Source organism: Sphaeramia orbicularis, chromosome 9 (genome assembly GCF_902148855.1).
Source record: "Sphaeramia orbicularis chromosome 9, fSphaOr1.1, whole genome shotgun sequence".
In the NCBI taxonomy this organism is placed as follows: Eukaryota; Metazoa; Chordata; class Actinopteri; order Kurtiformes; family Apogonidae; genus Sphaeramia; species Sphaeramia orbicularis.
In genome coordinates this window covers 23,024,052-23,043,640 of record NC_043965.1, presented here as the reverse complement: position 1 = coordinate 23,043,640, position 19,589 = coordinate 23,024,052, and the positions used below count along the sequence as shown (strand labels likewise).

At 38.7% G+C, this 19,589-nt stretch overlaps 1 protein-coding gene across 7 annotated transcripts in view; it reads left to right on the top strand.

Moving 5' to 3' along the window:
- ccser1 (coiled-coil serine-rich protein 1) overlaps nucleotides 1-19,589 on the top strand; it is a 123,208-nt gene that overhangs the window by 52,928 nt on the left and 50,691 nt on the right. For 4 of the 7 annotated variants that reach the window (XM_030144368.1, XM_030144369.1, XM_030144373.1 and 1 more), the window contains exon 10: nucleotides 7,506-7,586. In XM_030144368.1, the coding sequence (XP_030000228.1) occupies nucleotides 7,506-7,586 (81 nt within the window). Of the gene's footprint in view, nucleotides 1-7,505; nucleotides 7,587-17,933; nucleotides 17,983-19,589 lie in introns of all 7 variants that reach the window. The other 3 variants (XM_030144370.1, XM_030144371.1, XM_030144372.1) reach the window with 1 other exon arrangement.

Genomic DNA, 19,589 nt, shown 5'->3' with positions numbered 1-19,589 from the left:
TTGATAATAACCAAAATCACTTAAGTTCTTACATCAATATCTATGGCATTGTACTGCCAAAAACAGTGCTTTTAGGCATTCCATGTTTTCTTTTTCTTTTCACATGATACACACAGGAGTTAATACTTGATTGCATAACCATTGTTTTTGAATTTAGTATTTTTTTCCGCATCTGTACAAACACTAAGCAAACACAGCAACAGGCAGGCTTGGACTTGAACTATGCAGAAGAGAAACACCATAAAAATGTTGTCAACATCTGTCTTGATCTCTTGATATCTTACTGTTCTGTTCACACCACATAGACTTTTTGATACATGTTTTGGCTCCTTTAAAGGTACGGGAGACTTTCGTGACCAATTTTTCATCAAATCTGTAAAACCTCAGTCATAGCCATAGCTTCCCATTGTGGGAAGTGAAGGCTCATGCAGCTGTCCGGCAGCGGCAGCTGCTACAGACACGACGCGGAAACAGCAGGAGCTCCCTTCCCTCTATGCATATTCCTCCAGCTGTTTCCACGTTTCAGCCGTTTCTGTGTCGTGTTTGTTTCATCCATATAATATCATATGATTATGCTGCTGCTGCCGCTGTCAGGCGGCTGTGTGAACCTCCCTTTCCCCCAGTGCATGTCGCAACAAAATTCCAAAGATGGCCGAGTTACCTCCTGGCTCTTTTTGTAAACACATGGTTTGTTTATGGTGGATGGCACTTCAAAATTGCTCACCGTAATGCAAGAGATTCAGGTGAGTAGTCACAGAAAGACTTACAGATTCGTGATACTTAGGCTATGACTGAGATTTTACAGATTTGATGAGAAATTGGTCACGAAAGTCTCCTGCACCTTTAAACTAGAAAGAAGGCTTTCCCTACATTAGACAATAAGCTTTGAAGGAGGAAGTGAAGGGTCTGATTCTGGTCCACTATCCAGACTCAAACCAGAGTCACGACAGTTAATTGGCCTTCACTGTAAGTATTTAGCTACCAATGAGCTCCAGTAGTACCATTCATAATGTATAACTATATAGTTTATACATTATAAACATAATCACATAATCATCACAGGGTTTTTTGTCCAGTAAACTGACACTATTTATTTTGTAAATTACCAGTATAAAGTCATAATCAATACTCATAAATGACAGCAAGCTCCATTATGAATTCCTGTCATTAAAAAGTGCTTGGTGTTACCACAGCAGCATTGACAGTACTTGTCTTGGTAATGAATAATTTAGTTGTTTGTAATGTATTTACAGAGAGTGTATTTATAGGATATAATTTAATGACCCTAGTGCACTGTTTTTTCCCAAATTTTGTAACAACTTAGTAAGTAAGACTCTGACAATGAGAACTGTGTTTTACTTTATCTCCGTCACAGTTTCTTTTTTTAGTTTCCTTTTTTCGAAACTTTGAAATGAATTATTAAACCAGCTTGAATGTTTTTAAATGATTTGTTTTAATGGATATGAATTAAAGACTAATTGGCTTTGAAGCACAAATCTTTTCATTCCCTTTTAAGTAGCGTATTTTTTCTTCTCTTCCTAAAGGTTAAAAAGAACTGGAAAGTTTTACTATTGTTAATGAATTTGTAAAGCAACTGTACCAGTTTTCTCCTTTCTTATGGGGTTCTGGCATTTGCACTACACACAGCAGAGGGCAGAGCGATGGGAAAGACCACAAGAAGATGGAGGAAATTAATTTTGTGAATTGGTTTGAAGTTACAACTATTAATATCACATGGCGTAGCACCAGAAAGCCTGTATTTTCCCTCTCTGTGAACACAAGCTGCTTGTTTAGCTCGGTTCAAAAAAAGAATTAAAGGAGCTGACAAAGTGTTATATTTATGATAACTGCCTCGGCCGATAAGGATGAATCATTTCCATTTTATTTGGATATAAATAACAAAATAATATCCATGAACTGTAGATACAATATGGAAATGCCCCTGTTTGGAGCCTTTATTGTTGGACCCTCTGCAAAAATGCTCCAATCTGCAACATTTGCTATCTACAAGTATGTAATTTGTCACCTGTTCTATCAAAGCATTGTAATGCAGACATTATGCCAGGCATAAGCAGGGTAATGTGCCAGTGATATGGCAGTATTGTGAGAGATGCCAGTCCAACCCACTGACTTGAGTCTCATTTGGCATCTGTTTGTTTGATCGCTCGCTGGCACTCACATCTCATTTTTCTCACTCTTCCTCTGTTCTCTGCGTTTGCTCAGTTGTAAAAAGCCTTCTCTCTCTCTGTCAGACAGCCCATCGCGTCCTGTCTTCTCTTTCTCAGTGGGCTGTATTTGCAGCTGTACATGCAGAATGTGGAGTTTCTACAAAAGTTTGAGCTCATTTGCATTCAGAGTTCAATATTAACTGATGTCTTAAATGGCCAAACAGACATCAACAGGCGCAGGTAGCATTTTTCCACAACACAGGTGTTTTTTGGAGTTGACAAACCTGGTGATTGTCTTTGCGTACAATAACAGGAACTGTACAGAAAGACTGGTGCCCTGTTTAGATAGATAACTGGTACAGATAGATAACGCCATCCACCTTCTCTCGCTTATCCAGGTCTGGGTCATGGGGATTTCAGCCCAGACTTCCCACTCCCCAGCCACCTCCTTTAGCTCCTTCAAGGGGACACTGAGGCATTCTCAGGTCAGCCGAGAGCTATAGTCCCTCTAGCATGTCCTGGGTCATCTCCCCCTGGTTGGACATGCCCGAAAACATCTCATCAGGGAGGTGTCCAGGGGGCATCCCGACCAGACGCTCAAACCACCTCAGCTGGCCCCTCTTAATGTGGAGGAGCAGCAGCTTTACTCTGAGCCCCTCCCAGATGGTTGAACTCCTGAGCCCAGCCACCCCATGGAAGAAACTCATTTCCACCGTTTATATTGGCAGTCTGGTTCTTCTGGTCACGACCCACAGCTCATGACCATAGATGAGGGTAGGTACATACAGCTCTGGAAAAAAATTAAGAGACCACTGTAACTTCCCCTGAAATCGGCTTGTGTGCATGTATGACAGCTATTCCATTCCTGTGTCTGTTGAATTCCAACACAAGCACACCTTATTCTACAGAATAAACACCTGATCCATGTCTTATTTAAGAAGGAGAAGTAAAAACCACTACTGTGGCCATCACTATCTTCTTACAATAAGCAAAAACAGTGCTGTTAGTACTGCAAAAGTAATCAGAATCCAAAAATAACTATTGAAAACTGCTGGACTTCTGCTCTGACAATGTTCCCAAACTCTGAGGACTGGTTTTTCTATCAGGTTAATGCTCCTGGCCTCAGCTAGGTCAATAAAGGTGTGGATGACGGACCACCAGATGAAGACCCTGTCATGGCTAGCCCAATATCCAAACCTGAACCCACTTTGAAAACTTCTGGAGGAAGATGGATGGTCACAAGCCATGGAACATGGCTGAGCTTCTTGAATTTCTGTGTCAGGACCTGCATAAAGTCATCCAACAGCAACGGTGGAGAGACAAGACACTTGAAAGCTGTCATTGAAAATCAGGGTTATTACACCAAATTTTGATGTCTGAACTTTTCCCAAGTTACAACATTAGTATTGTGCTGTTTAGAAATGAACATGTACTGGTTTTCTTCGCATTATTTGAGGTCTGAAAACATTTTTTTGTTATTTTGACCACGTGTCGTGTTCTGCAAATACATGCTCTAAACAACAATATTTTAATTTGGAATTTGGGAAAAATGTTGTCGATAGTTTAGAGAATAAAGCAAAAATGCTCATTTTACTCAAACACATACCTATAAATGGTAAAATCAGAGAAACTGATAATTTTGTAGTGGTCTCTTATTTTTTTCAGAGCTGTAGATCGACCAGTAAATTAATAAATATAGGTCTCGATCCTCCTGATGACCTCCTGCTCCACCCTTCCCTCACAGATAGAGAGGTGTCTATCATAATTACCTATATATGATGTGACATTTATTTGCACCTATTTATAACCTAAGCTACTTTTAACATGAGTAAACTCTGTCTTAGTTACTTCTGTTTTTAACAATAGCAGCCACATCACCATAGTCTACAAAGGAGTATTCATGTAAAATTACCCTTTTATTTAACAGGGAAATGGAACGCATTGAAAAAAGCAATGAACTACTCTGAATGAGTCAGTTTGACGTAATGGAAAAAATGTGAGGATTAAAAAAAATACATGACAGTATTTAAGCATGGCAGCCCATAGTTCAGGCTGATTGATTTGTCTGCAGGCCGATAGATTTTTATGCAATAAAAGCTCAGGATGATCAAAAGCCTCTAGTGCAAAGATTGAGAAGGTTATTAAAAAGACTTAATTTTACTCGACTGTTAGGAACTTTGGTTTGCGCTCAGGTTGGATTTCCAAATGGCACTATAAAAGCGTTAAACTAATGTTTCTTTATTGGCTTTGTCTTTATCCAAACTATTCCCAGGTACTCACTGACTTTTTCTTCTAAGCCTTTCATACTCTCAGTCTCTCCTTCTAAGACAGGGAAGAGAAAACTGAATTTTTAAACATGTTTATCAACTGGATAACCATTAAATAATGATCAAACAAGCACTGTTTAATATATTTGTATTTTTTTTTATTTATCTATCTTCAGTTAGTTTAGTTGTGTCCCTAGTCATTAGTTTGCTATGCAGTCATCTTTTTCTTTTTAAGGTGAAACACTGGGAATTGGTTATGTCTGATTTTAAGATGTGATGTTGAACACAGGAAATCATCAGATTAAGCAAAAGTCCTGGTAAAACAATTTAGCAGAATTAAATGCGGAAGATAAGCAGCAAACATATTTTATAAAGCAGTTCATTATTATAATGTTTTTTTTTTTTTCAAGAAATCACACAAAAAGTCCAAAGCTAACAGTGTGTTAGTCTGCCTCCTCATGCTCTTTATCTCCCCAGTTTGTCTGAAGCTGCAACCATATTTATTCATCCTTAAAATCTAGAATCTTTAAAAGCTTGTATTGCTTAGCGGAGGGCAAGCGTATTGGTCAGTTCGTATATGTGTCTCTTTGTCTGTATGCGATCTAGCGGTCACATTTCAAGCATTTTTGATATAAAATTATGACCAAATGATTTGCCATGGCTTCTAGTCAATTTGATTAGTTTTTGGCAATAGTAGGCCAAAGTACAGCTGAGATATAGGCCAAAGTTGGGGTCAAGCCCCTAATTTACATATTAAGAAAATGGCTTCTATCTTGAAAACTAAGACAGATATCAACTAACTTTGTATTATCGACTTATAGGAAGTGAGATATGACCTTTCATTTGGTACCAATTTTGTTGACCTTGAATCACCTAGACAGGTCAAACGTAAGGTCATGATTTTCAAGATACTCAGTTTTCGCCCATAACTCTCAGTTTTGCAGACAGAGAAAAATGACTAGTCCCTCTAAGAGGGAATGAATTCTGATTGCTATTGTCTCTTCCCTTTGTCCTTTCTCTTGGTTTCTTTTGCTTTTCTAGTCCTACTTTTCTCTTCTTACTTTTTGCTTTCAGTTTTATTTCTCTCTGTCGTTCTCCCATATGGTGACTTGGTGCAGCCACCAAATGACAGGGTGTTTTTTTTTTTTCCTCCACATCACACATGGATCCATCAATCAGTCTTTAGGGCATGCTGTTTGTTGTGCATGCACGAACACACACAGATGCTGATCAGCCTTGAATGTGTGTATTCATGTGTTTGGCACTTCTCTCTAAGAGGGACGATCTGGCTCCTGACACCAGCTTCTCTTGATTTCCACACATATACCACCTGTTTGTTCATGAGGAAAAAATGTCTATCTGAACCTGTGTGCATTGACCCATGTCTACACCATATGCCCTTAGTATAAAAGTAGTTCTTTCATTGCTTCAAACTGACAAAGTTTTGGATTTTCAGAAGTGTGTCCACATTGGTATGGGTGTAATGTATACACTTTATGGACAAAAGTATTAGGACTAGTGTACATAATATTGCTTTATATTGTGATAAATATCATTGCATTGCATTGGTTAGTTTTATTTAAATCGTTATCTTTGTTTCCAAAATGCCTCAGAGATGGGTTTTACTTAATTTCTCTCAACATTGATTTTTTTTTTATCCTTGATTGTGATTTTAAATCTTCTACCTCCAAATTTCTAAAATGGTTTTTTGTGCTCTGTAAATAATCTACTTTCTTCACATCTCACTTAGGAAGAAAAATCTCCCATTAAACTTTAAGGAAATATTTATATTTGTATCTCAAATCAGCATGAACACAACATCTTATAAGCTGCAGCCATGATGTGTCCCAATATTTTTGTTCATACAGTTTATAGTGATAGTTAGAGAAGAACCACCTGAATTCAATGTGTCTGAATACTTTTGTCCACATAGTGTACATATCTACGTATACCGAGACAGAAAACATTGCCTGCTGTAGCTAAGTTAAAGTGCAGCATTTTGAAGGAAAGGGCAGCTCATAGCCAACACTCTCCTCACTCTACCTCCGTCTGTAAATCTGCCAGTGAAAACCTATTAATTATCTCCTAGAAGGACCTGCTCGCTTGCTGGCCATCACTAGCTGTCACTTTTTATGAGTTTTCTCCTCTCTCCCGGTGCATTTTGCTGAAGGACTGTGCTCCAACTGCAACATTTAACTGCAGAAAACCTCCCTTGCCTTTCATGTAGGTATCAGCGTGACTCATGAAAACAGATCTTTGGCTCAATTTGTCAACACACAGTTAAAAAGTGCAGGATGTATTTGGATTTAGTGGGTATATTGTTAAATTTATCTGTAGCGTAAATCTGTCCATACACTTTGTCCACATTAATTTTAATCAAGGTTAAATCATTTTGTTAATATTTCGCAACCACTGCAACTTTCAACCTGTTCTTTTGCTAAACCTTTGAGCGTTGTAGGCTCAGCCTGTCAGAATGATTAGTGACGTTAACATTAAATGCTCCCAGCGGGTACAGTGGTTCTTCACATTCAAAAGACTTTTCAGAACCACATAGAGGTAATATAGAAGCAGGCAGACTCCTGGTCAAGGTAGAAGTGCTATATTCTGAAGGAAAAGGGCCGATGCTTTTCCCTCTTCGTTGCCGTCTGTAAATCTGCCAGTGGAAACCTATTAATTATCTCCTAGAAGGACCTTCTAGTGGGCTGGCCAGAACTAGCTGTCACTTTTTATGAATTCTTCTCTACTGATGCACTTTGTGGACTGACTCTTCCCCAATATTTGTCAGGAGCAAAGTTGTCCAGCGATTCAGTCCAGTTCTGTGACCTCTTGGATTTCCAGGAGAGGCAGTGGAAGACGAGAAAGGGCATTTTAATTATTTCTTTTAATGGTTACACATGGAGGTAGAAGTGAGTGTATTAAGCACTGCAAGTGGAGGCAAAGCACAAGTCCACTGGGAGAGCATTTAGCTGCTCTACTTTTAATGTATTTGATGTTCTTTTTCATTTTTTTTTTTTTTTTTTTTTTTAGAATTTGGGCATGACTGATGGGCTTGTGTTTGTTTTGTATGCAGGAGAGTGCCAAAGCTGCCCTGAAGATGAAAGACTGCCAAATGACTGACCGCACAACACAGACAGAACACATGGGGCCAGAGGTGAGAAACACACACACAAAATACACAGCCACTCATTTTTCTGGCATACATGAAATATACACCCTTTTCAAAATTATTGCACTGAAAATGTAGTTAACGTCAGAATACACATCTTAAAGTGAGACCCATTTATAGCAAGTATCTTCCGTGGAATCCGCTTCATTCTTTATCCTCCTCTTTGATATCCTGTGTGTGACAATGCATTTTATGCTCCGCTCTTCTTCCCCTTCTTTCTTTTTCATCTCTGCAAGAGCATCTTCTCACAATGAGCTAAAGCTCTAATCCATCTTACTCTTTTTAAAGACGTTATGCTGCAGTGACATTCGTATTATAGTCCACTACCTACTCCTCCTCCGCCTTCCCTCCAAGTCCCACAGTGCTTAAAGGGTGCTGTGCAGCTTCCTACCTGCCTGTCTAACGCCCTCAGTTGACATGGCCTCTTTGGCTTCACTAGGAGCTGACAGTATGGGAACACAGCAGACTTAATGGATGACTGTCTAAAAATGGGTACCTGTAACAGAAACAGGAGCACAGTTTGAGCACAGTCTTCATTTCTTTCTTTCTCTTTTTCTTTCTTTTCAAATTTCTTTTTCAGCTTTGTCATTAAGTGAGCACATGGATACACAATACAAGTACTGGTACACTCCCCCTCACTCTCACTTTCTTTCACACACAAACAATGTTTGATTTTGCTTATGCAATATCACTTGTGGAATAAACGGGATCTTTGTACATAACAGGATCAGAATGCTCCCTAAAATCAATTTTCACGTGCAGAGCTTAAACAGAACACTGTATTTCTGCGTGCAGCTTGCTTTAAGCTATTTCACTAACAAGATTAAGATGCTAATATTCTGACATTGTTATCACTTTTATGTTATTCATGAGAAGGAACATAACTTTGAGTAATTAGTTGTGTAAGAAGTTACAAATTATTGGTATTTCTATCACGATTGTCATTAAAGTTGCAGTACATACCTATCACAGGAAGAGAGTTCAAAGGAGAGGCTGGAGATTTCACTTTATGTGTTAGTGCTTAAAGCAATATATGACTTTCATCACACATCTGGTAAAAAAAAAAAAGATTATGTGAAAACTCACATAATACATCAGTACAAGTACTTATTTATCTGAGAAATGCAGTAAGACGCAATGAAACACCCGATTCAGATGTAAACTCGCATCATTTTCAGTTTTTGGAAAATCGTACCATCTTCTGTATTTGTTTATGAGCCATAAAAAGCTGAGTAGAGATATGACATAATTTTGGAAAACGAGGGTGAGATTTGGGGGAAGACCAAAACAAACATGGCGACAACAAGCAATGGAAGCATGTCCGCTAACAGGTCATCAGAAATGGAAGGAATCACTGTAAGTCAATTGTCATCTTAAAATATGGGGTGTGTGATTGTGAAAAACAATACTTGGACATCAGTTGCTGCTGCGTGGAATTCCCATTCCCACAATGCACTTTGCAACAAAATTTCCGAAAAGGCCCAAGTGACATTTCAATTTGTTATGTAAGCAAGCGGACTGTGTTTATGATGGAGTCATCTTTAAAGTTGTTCGCCATGAGGGAAGGGATTCAGGTGCGCAAGTAAGGAAAGACTAATGGATGAGTAATAATTAGGCTATCACTCAAGTTTTACAAATTTGAAAAAAAAATGTGTAATGAAAGTCATACGCTACTTTAAGGCTCTGCAAACTTAAGGGGCAGTTACATTATCACTAGATATGGTAGGGGTTGTGCCGATTACACTGGCTCCTTTTCATTTGTTGTAGAATAAGTGCTGTGCTCAACATGATTGATAGACAGTTTGGCAATAGAGCAGAGAATCCTAAGCAGAGTCGAAATGTTTCAGTGGACAGGAGCCAAAATACACCACCAAAGGCTGTTTTACTTGAATTCATCTTTTTGGACAGAGTACAATTATGTGTTTAGAATCATTCAAATACTCTGTTTGAAACAATAGTGAACTGTAGATGTTCAGTAATATTTCAATAGAGTCATTTTCTCTCACCCTCCTTTCTGGGTGCATACTATAAATATAAAGTAAGCTTTCACAGGTTGGCAAACTCAACAAACATGTTTCTGTAGCCGCAGGTCAACATAAAAATGCAAAGATATAAGAACTACATTTACTAGGCCCACAGGAAATGGTTTATTTTACATAAAAATAGATTCTGTAAAACCAAGTGAACTTTGTTGTCCTGCTTGTCTTGATGTCACCATCTCTAAGTCCTAAGAGGCTAAATGGATTGATTTTATTCTCGCTTTTAAGAATAAGGTCCTAATCTTGAGTTTACCTAAATGGATTTACCATCATATTGTATTCTCTCTGCTGCTCTTGTAATGGTAGTGTGTTTTTTTTTCTTTTAACGTACAGTTCTGTACATTTTTATGCACAAGAGAAATCAGATACAAGCAGAAACAAGTGGTGCCAGGCACAACAAACCCCGCCCCTTGCACATATTGTAGCTTATTTTGGTATCAATCCAGCTGATGTCATCATGTCTATGCGTGTGCTGATGTTAGTATATCAATTGCCTCTATATATGTGCCAAGTTTGAAGTAAATTGAAACAAAATTGATGTTTTTATAGATGTGACATTTCACTCATTATAAGTAAATGGGGAAAAAAAGATTTAAAAAATTCATAAAAAATTTAAACTTTGACCCACTTATCCCAAAATGTAATCAGATCTATTCTGGGTCGCTGACAATCTGTAAACCCAATTTGACATGAATTCAACTAATAGTTTTGCTGCTAGAGTGTTAACAATCTAAGAAGCAAAGAAACAAAGAAACAAACTGAACTAAAAGCAATACCCCTTGCCTCCCCTTTGGGGTGCGGGGTGGAAGTCCATTTTGTCAAATACATCCATAAATTCCATCCCTGAGTTCTGTCATTTCACCGTAAGTGCCTTACTTTTATTCTTTTTTATATTTCGTGACCTATTCATTTTCTTTTGCTCCCACTCACCTACACACAAATGCATACAAACACACACACACACGCACACACACACACACACACACACACACACACACACACACATATATATATATATATATATATATATATATATATATATATATATATATATATATATGACAAATACATCTGCACTGTGGTCTTTTGGTATTACTGATTAATGCATTTCACATAATGTAGCCTGAAACAATCTCACATAATTGTATGTTTGTTGGTACTGGAGGCTAGAACCAGCCAAGGTATGGGTTTTTTGTGCATATTTGTGTGTTTGTTTGTATGGCTACCAATGAAAGTATATATTTGATTTGTGAATGTGTTATTAGTCCTGGCCTTGGACAACAAAGTTAATAAAAATACTGTTTAATGTGTCAACGTAACCTCAGAGAAATAGGTTGTGTTTTGGCCTCGAACAATAATTCACTCAGTAATATATGTGTATGCATGCATGTATTACCATGCTTCAATAATGTGCACAATAGGGGGTTACTATAAACAAAACATACATTTTTTGATTAAATCAAAATTTATTTTCCATAGATTTGCCATTTTATTCCCCTTACTTTGTGAACAGTTAAAGTAACTTAATTAAGACTAATTTTACAAAGATGATTACCTGGATTTGTAGTAGGGTTATGAGAAAATAAGCTGTTTTTTTTTTGCTCTGGTGAGAAGACATTTAATGTTAGTTCACTTATTTATATTGGCTTTCTGGCAGAGTGGTACGATAAATTGGATGGTAAAGCATTCAGTCCAAAACAGTGGCTCAAAGTGTGGCATCTGCTCTTCAGGTAGTAAACAGAAATAAGAGGTATCAGCATGCAAGACAATAATCAAATATATTATTTCTCATACACACTTAAAAATGTTGTAGGTATTTTAGCACCGCTGAGGTCTTTAATGTCAGAGTACCTGGAGAGGAAAACAGTGACCTTGTCTTCCTTTTGCTAATTCAGTGTGTCCAACTTCAGGAAGTCTGGCCTGTGCTCATACCGTGTGGTATTGCTATCTATTCTAAGACCAGTACCTAGCTATAGAGTCCTCCATATGCTCAGGCCCCTTGAGTGGATAGGCTCTTAATTAGAGGAGCAGCTGGCTGCCCGCTAGCAAGCTATGCTAGCAGCACAGGTGACTTAACTCAGCAGTAGCTTACAGCATGTGCGGCCTGATTTTAGCCCCCCCCCCCCCTCCTATTTGTGTGTGCCTGCTTGTCGGAAAGAAAGAGAGAGAAAGAGGGAAAGATGGAGAGAAAGGCAAAGACACGGAGCGAGTGCATGTTCATGTGTGCTTGCCAGTGATGCTGCAGTGTGGAGCAGGCCTATATAGGTTAGCTACCCCAGTGCATCGAGGACAGTCGGATAGTAACTGAAAGTGTGTCTACAAGTGGGGCAGCTATTTCTACTGCTTCTGCCACTTCCTGAGGTCAACTGTCTCAGTCATCCTCTCTCCCAACACCTCGCGCTCTTCCTTTTCTGGAGCGTCCTCCTACTTTTGCTCCTTCTGTTGTCCTTCTCCTTTTCTTCCACCTGTTTTTGTTCATCGGTCCCACAAAGTGCAGAAGTTAGCTTTCTGAAGTTATGTTCCTCTAGTCTCCTCCTTTTTCATCACTTCCTTTTCTTCTCCTCCCTTCCCACATTTTAGGTCTGCAGGAATCCATTAGGGATTCTCCTGCCCTGCTTTCTCTCCTTTGGACAGTCTGTCCCTGGGACACCTCTTGGCCCTCACACTCAGTCCCACAGAAATATAACTTCAGGGCTAACTTCTTTCAAACTTCCTCCCCTACTTCAGCAGGGTTACCTTGTCCCTTACCGAGTATCAATAGGGCCTAGAAAAGAGGGGGAAAAAGTTTTTTAGATCATTTTAACACAGTACTTCAGTCCTGCACTCTCATTTTTCTTCGTTTTGTGTTCAAGGAATGGCTTAAATGTCCGTCCTGTTAGCTGTCACAGCTGCAGTGATTATATCAAACATATTATGGAATAGTGAGCATGAAAAATAAGCAGTTTTCCACAATTTCATTTGATAAAATAATGGCACTGGTCCTTTAAAGTGCACATTTATAGAAGTAATGAGTGTAGTACACATAAATGGAAGGTTTTTCTGTATGGCTGTGTCAGATATTTAAACTTTCTTTTAATTTGTGCAAATAAATGAGTAGCATCTGTTGAGGTCACCATACGTAATATTTTGGTCAACATCGAGCTGCAAGAAAGGACCCAGATAGGCAGTTGAAGCTGACAAGTGGTAGCATAGTGAAAAAGTCAAACTTAAATTGAAATGTGTGGTCTGAACCCCATTTTTCAATTTACAACCTAAAGATTTTTTTTCTCGTTCTGTCTATAGAAATGGCAGGTAAAGTGAAAGGGAAACTGAGAAAGTGTAACACTAAGAGAAAAAAAAAAAGAGGGTTAGTGAGAGAAGACGAGAAGCTATTTTATGTCCCGCAGAGACTCTTAAGAGCTGGAGGTATGGTGGCTGTTTGAAAGTTTTTTAGAGGGGATTGAATCGATTGAGATTGCTTTCTTTCAGCAAGCTAATTTCATGGGCATTCTTAAAAGGAACGTTTTATGGGGGGAATCAAAAGCTCTTGATGGTTAGCTCATTCTTGTTCCCCTCCTCGCTCTCCCTCTGTCTTTTTCTATTCTCTATAGATTTGTGCAACTTTATTTATTTATTATTTTTTTGCCTGTCTCTTTCTCCCATTGCTTCATAGCCACCCTCCTTTTCATCCTCTCACTATGAGAAGAATGAGAAGGGAGAGGGATAGTTTTGGATAATTTATAATTCGTTTGTGTGCTGTTACTTTTCAATAGAGCGACATTTAAGTATCATGCATATTGTACCCTGATGAAAGAAGGAGTAGATTGGTCATTGCATATGATGATGAACATTAAAAATTGAGGTCAGTACTCAGGCGTTTGATGTGTTCTTGTGCTTGACATAAGACCCTATCACTACTTCATAATCACCTGAAAATAAAGTTGTGTTACCTAAGAATGAGCCTCAAAGTGTTAGGTGAGGGTTGATCAGTTGATTGCAATGTGCAACTTCACCACTAGGTGCCACTATGACAGACTGAACCCTTTAAAGCACAAAAGTTTGCGTAGATACTCCTCTTATTTTATCAATTTGATCCCTGGAAACTCGTGTGTTTCAAGAAAACAATCACATAGTGCCATCCAAGCAGAACAAAATGAAGTGCATAAAGATAAATAAAACACAGCTGAGTATTTTTCTATCTAATGGACTAGTTGTTGAACAATCAAGTCACAAGAAAAGCACACAGACATGATGACAGTTTCTTGCTTTCATCGGGGAAACAGGCTCAGGGAAGAAGCAGTAGCTAATAAATATCAAGTGTGTATCAAGTGAGGAAGCTCAGGTACACCGGTCCTGCTGCTGATATCCTTTGTCACAACCACACACAGCACATGAGAATCAACAACAGTATGTAGAAGTCTGAAACTGCCACTATGTCTCTGTCCTCTTTTGATTAAATTTACTCTCATATGTGTGACTTTCCTCAGATTTCCGATAAGATACATGCTTTGGATGTTTGGATTTTAATCTTGGGGCTTACAGTCTACTGATCTAACAGTAAAATAATTGGCATGCTCAGTACATTCGTAACGTTTAATAAAACATCTGTTAGCTAGCTGTACCTGTATAGATACTGGGACTTTATACTCAGCCGATTTTAACTTTCAATCATTCATTCATTCATTTTCTGTAACCACTTAATCTTCTGGAGGGTCATAGGGTACAACCTGGACATGTCACCAGTTCACTCGCATATTGACACCAACCGGCAATTTTTATTAACCCATAAAGACCCAAACAGCCACTGGCGAACAAAACTAACTACTGATCTACAATGTTTAATACCTGCTAATCCACTAATCCTATCAATCCATGTAAATAATTGGTTTAAATGCAGTTTGTCAACATTTCACGGTCATCAGATTTGACCCATTTGGACACTCAGAGGTTCTGTAGTTACCATGGAAACACCGTCATCTTCTACAACATTGAGTCACCAGAAAAATCCATGGAGTTTGATCAGTGACTGGGTTTATGTTCAGTTAATGATAGATTTACTGAAAAAGTCACATTTTCTTCACTTTTCTCTGCATTTGATATAATAACCTTTGACTTTACTCTGAGTTTTAATGAACACCTACATGATCAGTGAATTAAATCTAGGAAAATACCTGATTTACACTGAAAAAAACTCAAACTAAAGAGGATAATATTACAATAAACTGTGATAAATCACTTAAGAAAGGTTAAATACGGAGAAAATTTACTTTGTGAACTGCCACAAAAGTAGCACCAGGTCTTTATGGGTTAGACAATGAATCTGTCAATCAAGGTGGATTTAATAATAATAAGGGCAGCAAACCTCTATAAATGCCCATTAAGAGTTAAGCGCTTACAAAAGTCTGCCGGTAGGAGACGTGTCTCTGCGAAATCATGTCACCTTAAGCTGTGTGGAAACGATTGTCCTAACACTTGTACAAACTAAAGCAGAACAACATCAATACTTTTTCTTTGCCTTTGTTCTTCCTGGGTGTGTTTTGGTTCAGGGTATCGATCCATAGGGGCTGGGGAAAACAAAGGCTTCGGTTTAGCTCCCCCTTTTACTTATGTCCACCTGTTATTGCTATGCAGGTGACAAGTACAGCCTCTACCCACTCAACATGTAAGGCCACTGGTAGGTGTTTTTTTCATCTTGGGGAATCCTGGATACGCATGATGACATAGATCATATGAACCTGCGTCATTAGCGCTCTCTACATCTGTGCCACTTCGAGCAAGAGGATGGAGGGTCCGCTGCTGATTGTGACTATGTAGGTCTCCAACTCCTATTCCTGTAAAGTAGATCATTTTGTGTAGCCGTGGTCCTTACTGAGTAATGGTGCTATTGCTAAGGCTGGGAAAAAAAGACAGAAAGAAAAGACGAAAGGGAAAATGAAAGGGAAAAAGTGAAAGAAATGAAAAAGCAAAAAGAAGCGGAGGAAAGAGGAACAGAAGAAAGAATAAGTGAAAGACGGGAAGAGATTTCAGCTGTGTAAAAGAGGCAGTTTTCTGCCCTACTTACAGTTTTTATACATTTTTCTTTTTATGTCTGTCAGGCTTCTTGTCCTACCATATTTTTTCATTTTCTTCTCTAATTTTTTTTTCTTTTCTTAATCCCTCACCATCCTTTTTCTGTCTTTTGTATCCTTCTAAAAAATTGCTCCTACATTTTCTTTCTTCCATCCTGCATGTATCCATCTCATTCTCCTTCTTCTGATGTCTCTCTCCATCTCCATATTGCTACTGCTTTCTCGCTCTCAGCCCCTCAACATTTTTCTTTGTCCTTTATCCCTGAATTTTCCCTTCTCTCCTCATCCACCTGCTGCCTTTTCCTTTCTTTCTGTTGCCTTTTCCCTTTCTCTGCTTTCCATGTTTCCTTTCATGCCTCACATAACATTCTTAGCTTTCCCTGTGCTCTGCCTTCTTACATTCTCATTTTTATGGTTGGCCTTTTACCTGTATTCCATTCGGTTCACATTCCCCGCCTCCCTCGCTGCCTCCCTCCTTTCCTTCATCTCCTTTATTACTGTTACTCTTTCACCCTTTCTAGGTCTACACTTACATTGCTCATCTTCCATTACAGTTTCTCTTTAACTCCCGTTAACTCTCTCCTCTCCATTCACATCTGCTTGGCTCTTCTATGTTTGAATCGACTGTCTTAACCTTTCCCCCCACCCCCACCCCCACCCCCACCCCCACTTCCCCTCTCTCGCCTGCATCACTTAAGGTCTAGAACTGAGCAACTAAATGCACAGCTCTTGATCCGAACTTTCATTCAGTAAATAGTATGGTGACAGGTGTTTAGCCCCAGTTTTCACCTTAAAGTGAAAGCTTGTGCTTACGTTTGTTCACTTTTCATGTGTGTGTGACTAAAGCTGTAGAAACAGTGGATGAGCTGTTACACAGACTTATACCTCATCATTCACCTCTGCTCAGCCCTGCTGTTGTCTTCATGATGCGTTAAAAGATGCTATATTGAATTAAAATTTATAGAAAAATGCTGTAAAATAAAAGCAAGACTAATATTGGAAATCAACTATGTTTATGCCATTGATATGACCAGTTAATCACAAGAAATTGTTGTAGCACAAGACTGTGTAACTAGTGTGACAGCAATAATGCAATGGCAAGGGAAGGTATGAATACTAAGACAATGGGATGAATGTAACAGACAATGGACTCTTAAAGCTGAGCAGTACCACTAATAAAGGATAAATAATAATGCTAAGCCTAATATGCAGTCAGCAAAATGCAAAAAAGTGCATTATTCTCCTTAAAATAAATTACTAATACAGAAAAATGATAACAAATTATCATTTAAATACATGTTTATACCAACACCTTTTTTTCTCCTTTAAGTCTTTTGAGTCTTTTAAGAGGATACAGAGGATGCTAATCTCATTTGAATGGACTTTGTTCAAGAGTTTAAGAATTTAAAATAATTAGGAAATGTAATAAAGCCCTGCTAGGTGGGACCAAATGAATATGAAGAACACAGCTGAGTAAGTGGCTGGAAAAAAAAACCAAAACAACAACAACCACGGAAATACTATTAGATGGGCTTTCTGTCTACATGTTTGCCTAAATTGTTTGTCCTTGTCTCATGGCTTCAAAGCATACTGTTGTAGGACTGGAATAACATAACCCTGTGTGGGTACATGAAGAACAGCCCTGCGTGGGATCATGAAGAACAAGCCACCAGTATTTATAAACCCTGTACTTTGCTGTGGTGTCACCCACATGCTCTTTTTTCTTTTAATCAAAACTGGTGTCACTGACGCAAAGCACCTTACACAGTTCAACGGTGTTACAGAAAGGAGGCAAGTCAGCCCTCGCTCGCTGTGTAAGCTAAGGTCTTATGTTAGACACCAGAAGACGTATAGTGTAGCTGTGAGTGAATGAATACATTTATGAAAGAATGAATAAAAGAACTAAGCATGTGAGTCACATAAAAATTGTAACACCATGCATGACAGAATCTTCACCCGACAAAATGAATGAGCACTGAACTTCATAAGCTACTCTGCGTCAGTGACATTGTATATATTTATTTAGTTTGCAAAGACCTGTTGTGCTGTTATCAGGCAATGAAAAATGACAGTCTGCCACTGATAATTGCACATTAAGGGGGCAGGCAATGTCTGAGGTTGATTTATGAATGCTGGGAAATATACCAAAGTAGACTTGATGTCACAACAATCCTTCTTTGCCCCCCCCCCCCCCTCTTTTTTTTGTATTCGGCTGCTCTTTATGTCAACATGTCTTCTGTTTTCAGGGCATCAAGGCGCATGGGAGCGCCATTTTGTCGTCAAGGAGACATCTGAGTGAGTGTCTCTGTTCTGATATCACCTGGCTGGACGTGATTGTCTTGTAGTGGTCTACCTTATTGTACCATAGAAGAGCAGGGGCTCCTGATACAGAGACTTGATTAGTCTGTATGGCTCTACAAATGTTTTACTTCACATGTAAGCTTAGAAAATAGTCATTCCCACTCATTCTCACTAGTTGTGAGTTTTACTGAGTTTGGTTCAGGGTTAAATAGGCTCAAATAATTAAAATACAGAAGTGAAATGTTTGAAGTCAAGCACAAAAATGCAGCCGTGTCATATTTTGACATATTTTTTGATCATATATTATGGCCCTGCTTTGTGTCTTGAACACTGTCTGACTTACACAGGTTAAAAGTAGATTGTCTAACAAAATCCACAGCTGGATATGTGAAGTAAAATGATTGTGAAAGAATGAAACTGAGCCAGTTTATGTGCAAATCAAGTCCTGGTATGGTGAGCCTCTGAGCGAGGAATGCCACCTGCACTGCCTTGCCCTTAAATGTAGTCAAGAATGCTGCCTTTAGTACCTGCAGTATGTTAATGTATCCTTCCCAAAGTGTTGGTGACCCAAATGGGTCTTGGCACTAGATTACCTTTTCTCCAGATTAGGTCAATGGAACAGATCAGCTCTATCTGCTGGAAGTCAGTGAATAAGCCACAGTAATATTTTCTGTAGGATAGGATGACAGAAAGATAGGAGGGAAAAAAAATCTGTCTTCAAGCGTAACTTAGCGGTACAGATAATTTGTCTTCTATTGCAATTCGATGGTGCAGATCATTTCTGGTATAAGTCAATGATCTTGAGAAATGACATGGTTTCAGATATTGAGCACTGAGAATTTCCACTTCAGTCTGTATTTTCTCTATGCTCATGGGGCATTCAAGTGCTTAAAATGCCAAATCAAGCAGACCTCAAAGATTTTAGCCTGTTCGAAGTGGATCAAATGTGTATTTTTCACCAGTGTGCTATACGGTTTTTAAAGGATACTATTCTTAATGTAGAGGATGATATGTGGTATTTCAACAGCTATAAAGTAATGAAAAGTTGTAGTACATGGTCACCAAGGTCTTGGTGCACTTTATTTTTTTCCTTTCCTTGAAAAATTTTCACTTGTGGAAATTCATCAAATGCAAACAAAACCAACCAAAATATTATCACCGTGTGTGCTACGGTTTTAGTTAAACAGTTACAGATGTAAAAGAGAGAAAATGAGCTCAGGTTGCAAACAGTGTGAAAAGTTTGCCTTTTGAACACTGTCATATGGGTACTGCATATGAAAGACTTGGTTGCAGGGGACTTCAGGAATTTCCCAAAGTGAAAGTGCCTCAAAGGAGGATAGATAAATCAAGTGTGCTTTTTCTCGGCCTATTCCCTGCCTACTTGCACTGTACTGGATTGATCTGAAGTGGAGCATGCTTTAGGATTCAGAGCACCGTGGCGTGAATGCAGTGTCCCAGCCTTTCCTCTCTTTGTTCATGTGTGACCTTTACCCCTGCCTGTCATTGCACTATAAACTATAACCCCACCTGTCACAGCTCTGTAGAACCCTTTATTGACCCATGTGACCTGTGACCCCATCCAGACAGCCTGGACCCCATCT